General features: G+C 43.9%; 1 protein-coding gene across 2 annotated transcripts in view; it reads right to left on the reverse strand.

Moving 5' to 3' along the window:
- The window catches only part of LOC138866327 (uncharacterized), a 74,620-nt gene extending 69,803 nt beyond the window's left edge, over window positions 1–4,817 (reverse strand). The window contains exon 1 of one of the 2 annotated variants that reach the window (XM_070138813.1): window positions 2,088–4,817. In XM_070138813.1, the coding sequence (XP_069994914.1) occupies window positions 2,088–4,259 (2,172 nt within the window). In that variant the 5' untranslated portion in view covers window positions 4,260–4,817. The remainder of the gene's footprint in view (window positions 1–2,087) is intronic. The other variant, XM_070138812.1, reaches the window with a different exon arrangement.
- Window positions 4,818–5,396: the final 579 nt, after the last annotated feature.

Genomic DNA, 5,396 nt, shown 5'->3' on the forward strand with positions numbered 1-5,396 from the left:
AAAAATTTTGTCGTTGTATTAGCAGTACTATTATCGTCATCATTATCTTTATCTTTAATATTACTCCTGTCATTATTTGAATGGCAGGAGAGTTGAGTTGCAAACAAACTAGAAACGTTTTCAGAACTTCGCTTAGTATTCACTTTGAAACTAAGTTACTGGTCGTGGTTGCATAGACTATCTTTTGTTGCACAGATGGCACCACGAGCGCTCAGCCAACAAGGGGGCAATGGGTAGGCCCCAATGATCACGATTTTCGAAAACCTTGAATTTTCGGTTTTTCTTTTCTAATGCTATTAATATCACTCCTGTTATTACAACACTGACATTATGTTATATTATCACAATGAACAATAAAAGAGAATCCCTAAAAAAAAGGAAGAAGAAAGTAAACTATAGGTACGACTGATAATTGACAGCATGGTGACTAGGTACAAGTAAACACAATTTATAAACACAAATTGCAGTGGACATGGCTTGCATATAAAGCCATCCGTGTTGCATGACGTTTGGTTATTCTGCTTCTCTTCAGAACCAACAGAATGTTAAGAGAAAGATAACTGAAAAGTAGATTTTTCGAAAGTACTTGAAAATCAGCATAATTACCCGAATTAATGTTAAAATCATCATAATTACCCTTTAAAAGCGAAAAGAGGGTTTCTTCGACGTTTCTACCAAAAGGCTGTATTACGCTTACACAGTTTGGAAAGTTTGTATAGAAATATTAGGAACCAACAAATACCTTTCATGTGTTTGTATCTCTGATATAGTTTGATTTTTAAAATTTTCAAGACATATAACTTTGCCATTATGTCTTGCGGACGAAAATCATGCCACTGAAATTACTATTAGCATCTATTTTCTCCTATTTATCTACTTTCTTTTTCTCTCTTCTTATGTCACATGTTTGTTAACATCAGTCTTCTTTAAAATATATCCGTGTGTTTTTATCTCTATATTCTGTATTCGTCCCGTTTATTCATTCTGATTTTCTACTACCTCAACACACATCATTGAACGGACACTTGACAGAAATAATAAGCAGCGTGCAAAAGAAACCCCATACAGCCTCAGACATACACGAAAAATGCAATGGAAATACGATAACTCTAGTTCTGTGCTGCATATATGAAATATGATGCAGTGCCCTGCGAGTGTAACCCATTTCATTTTAATCATTACTTTTTCAATGAATTAATTAAGATAATAAAAACGTACGCTCTTTATTTCCAGTTATAAAGTGTTTCATAAAGTACCATGGAAAATTGTTTGTCTAACGATCTATAACACACATACACATGTTGACGAGCGCACATGCGCACGCACACACGCACACCAATGCGCGAGCGCGCGCGTTTTCGCCTTATTACTCCAAAGTATTCCCGGGTGACACAGGACGTGGACTCCCGGCCCGCAGCGCCCTCTGATGCTCTCGCAAGAGGGGCGTCAATGAGTGTCCCGTCGACACAGACGGCCACCTCGGCGCAGGGAGTGTCTACACAGCGTTAATACAAATAGTTGATAATTTCAACGCCATACTGTGAACTTACAGGCTATCTATCTTAGGTTAAAGCAGAGTGACCTGGCTGCTTCCGACGTAAATATAGCTCTCTTTCTTTTTTTGTAATGCCCTGAAGGAACGATGAAGCAGAAAGACCTTCAGCTCTGTTGCTTTTCTTACCTGCCATCAGCTCACACGCGCACACGCTCTGGTTTGTCACCGTTGTGCGTGTGCAAAGGTCGTGTGAGATCAATACATCGGTGCGTGACCTATGTATAGTATATATGCCCAGATGCGTGTGACATGGGTGTATGTGCAGGTCATGTTTGTGTTTATTTAAGAGCAGAATTTATACTGAACAGGTAAATAAGTAAACGAAATAAAAAAGAAAGAAAGAAACGCGAATATGCCGAAGATCTCACTATATTGCCTCTTCAGGGTATACCCTGAAGAGGCAATATAGCGCAAAGACCTTCGAGTTCATCTTTTTTCTTTTTTGCCTTCGTGCATATTCGCTTACGTAAACACATCCTCGCCTATCCGAATACGTACATACAGCGTCTTCGCTTTAACCTTCCACACTTACTAAGTTGAGCAGGAAGACATTTGTGATAGTCCTCATTTTTCGGTTCTGCAGGAGCGTCACGATGACCAGGCTGTTGCCGACGACCCCGAGGAGGAAAATGACGACGTAGCAGGGAATGCGGACGGTGCCCTCCGTGTCCAGCAGGGGGACCGTCGACGGGGTGCGCCCCCCGCTGCTGCCGTTGGCCAGGGGGATTTCCCCCAGGCCATCCTCTGATGCATCACCACTATTGTTTTCTTCGATGTAGACATTTTCTTCATCAAAAACCTTCTCCAGCGTCTCATTTTCTTCTTGGTTTCTGACCTTGACGCTTCCCTGCTCCTTGTGTGTAATTTCGGCAATCATGGTTTGAAAATCCTTTGAAGTGAAGTTACTGCGGGTCGTCACCTCCTGCATCTTTGCAGTGAGTGTCGAGGGCGACTTTGTGGAGACGAGGTCGTGGAAATGGCGGTGGTGGAAGACGTCAATGTTAGTGATTTTCCCCTCCTCGGTGGCCCTAATCCTCGCTTCCACGGCCTCGTTATCCTCGTTCCGCGCGGAAGTTGCGCTTTGGTCTGGACTCGCTGATGGTCTTTCACCCTCTTCAGCTTTTGTCAGCCAGAGAGAAAAGCTTTTTGAGGTCGTCAGAGCGAGAGCCGTTTCCGCCATCGTTACGGTGTGGAGGCGAGGATCAGGCGCCACAGGGCTGTCAGTGGATGAGGTAACGCGGGTCGGAGGAACGAAGACTCCGATCTGCGACTCATCCTCATCCAGAGTGGGTTCTGAGTCAGTGTCTGAGTCAGGGTCGGGAATGAAATACAATTCTTGAGCCGGAGACGATTTGAAGAGAGGATGGCCATTATTTAGCTCAAGACCCGAAATGATTGTTGTTCTCGGTCCTGGGCTGTGTGTTGAAACCTGAACTTCTGACAAAGTATTGTCTCTTTCTTCATGGTATCCTGTTTTTCTATTCCTTGCGTCTTTGTTATCATTTTCTCTCACCTTCGTAACTTCCTTCCACCCATCGGTACCATATGCTTTATAAATGTTTTCAGAGTCTTCAGCCTTTTCAAAATGTAAATGTTCTATCATTTTTTCCTTCACTGTCTCCCTCGTCCCAGCCAAGATCACATCCTCTTCGTCCACACTCGTTCCATCCTCCACCTTACTCGTGTTCACGTGTCCCTTCCACTTTCTATTGATTTCACTCTTGTTCTTCGCTTTAGGCGCGACATTGTCTTCAACATATCGGGTTCCTTCTTTTCTAGTTGCATGATTATCACTGTTCTTTTGGAATCCTTTCTTCTCTTTACGGTGTTCTCCCTCGAGATTCTTATCATTCAGTTTTTCCCATAATTTGTCTTTTGGTTGGTGACTGGTTGTCCCTCTATAAGTATTTTCTTCCGTGCTTTTCAGTATGATTTCACCCTGCTCGTGGTCGCTCTTACGAAGATTTCTCGTATCTTCCTTTGTTCTCCGACGACTTTCTTTCGTCTTTCTTCCTTCCGCAGCAGAGAATTGATCCCAGACTTTCCGGCCCCCATATGCAACACCCTCGGCTTCAGGCAGGTCCGTGCCAAGGTTGTGGCCCGATGCTTCACTTGTGCCTTGCTCCCCTGCCCCTGCGAGGCCCTCTTCTACAGACACGACCTCCTCCTCCTCTGGGGCCACCTTGCTCCTGCGGTCGGCCCTGTCGCGGGGCCTGATCCTTGAGGTGGACATCCTATTGATCCTGCGGTGCACCTCTGACGGGATAGCGGTCGCAAAGTCCGAACTCTTGCGGTTGTGGTTAGGATGCTTATCGACGTCCGTGAAAACGCCGAAGCGATTTGGGAATTCGCGGGCGTTCGCATTTTGATTGTTATGGGATCGGAATTTTGACCAGGTGTTTTTCCCCCGAGCGATCTCCACAGGCGCACCACGCGCAACCCCGAGCCGATTTCCGGTGTCCATCTGCTGAGAGGCTGTCGGCAAAGATCTTTTCATGATGATGTCATGGTCTTGTGCAACGGTCTCCATGTTTTGCCTCTTTCCACCCACACTCCTCGAATCACCCGCGCGAGAGATCGTCAACTCTGGCAAAAAAGTGCGAAAGTAGAGCGGAACCACGGACACGCCGGGCCTGCTGGGGTCGAGTACGATCTTGTCACCTACTACGGTCGAGAGGAGCAAGACGGAGCCGAAGAGGAGCATCGTGGGGGCGGCGGGGCGGTCGGGGGAGACAGAGGGGAGGACTACGACCCCGAATCGCGGCCAGCGTGGAACCCATCGTGCATCGTGACGAGCAAAGTCTCACTCACATCACAACCATGAGCGTTGCCTCGTCGGTCTTTTGGCATCGCCGAGAGGGCTGAGCTTCGACTGTCATGGCTAAGTGCGGTCGCAGATAGGTTTTCCGTGCAAGTGTTTTTTTTTTCTTTAATAAAACTATGTATTTTTCTTAGTGCACGCCATGGCAGACATACCATTCATGGAGTTATATAAGAATACACTAATATTTCTTTCACATATCTCAAATTTGTCACTTTGAAGATCGACATATGATACAAGTATGACCAGACGAAAACTAGATTTTCATAATAGACATATCTGATCCATTTTATCTCTTTCTCTGTATTGCCTCATTCAACCGAAGCGACCCAAGCCCAATGGCACGTTTGCCTTGGCCATTATCGGAACTGTATAGCAATGCTTCTTTCTCTCCGGCAAAGTACGCGAGGCCATGCGACCAGTCACGGGAAGACAGACCACGGAGCGACGAGACCTTTCCGCGACGAGCTCTGGAGGGTTACTGCGGTGCCATCCTTCCTCACGCCGCTTCGCCCTCGCCGCGACGGACCCCCTGTGGCTCCCGATGCACAGATGTCGACAGGTGATACGTTCCCACATATCAATACATATGTACATATATATGCATACATACATATATATATATGTATATATATATATATATATATATATATATATATATATATATATATATATATATATATGTGTGTGTGTGTGTGTGTGTGTGTGTGTGTGTGTGTGTGTGTGCGTGTATGTGTGTGTGTGTGTATTCATAAATATATATATATATATATATATATATATATATATATATATATAGATAGATAGATAGATAGATAGATAGATATATTCATATATATATATATATATATATATAGACATATTCATATATATATATATATACATATATATATATCCATATATATATATATATATATATATATATATATATATATATATAACGTTTGTTCGTTTGTATATCCGTTTATGCATTCATGTACACATTTGATTGTTTCGATGTGAAATAATTGCTCGTTTGCG

The sequence above is a fragment of the Penaeus vannamei genome, chromosome 25 (genome assembly GCF_042767895.1).
Source record: "Penaeus vannamei isolate JL-2024 chromosome 25, ASM4276789v1, whole genome shotgun sequence".
Classification (NCBI taxonomy): domain Eukaryota; kingdom Metazoa; phylum Arthropoda; class Malacostraca; order Decapoda; family Penaeidae; genus Penaeus; species Penaeus vannamei.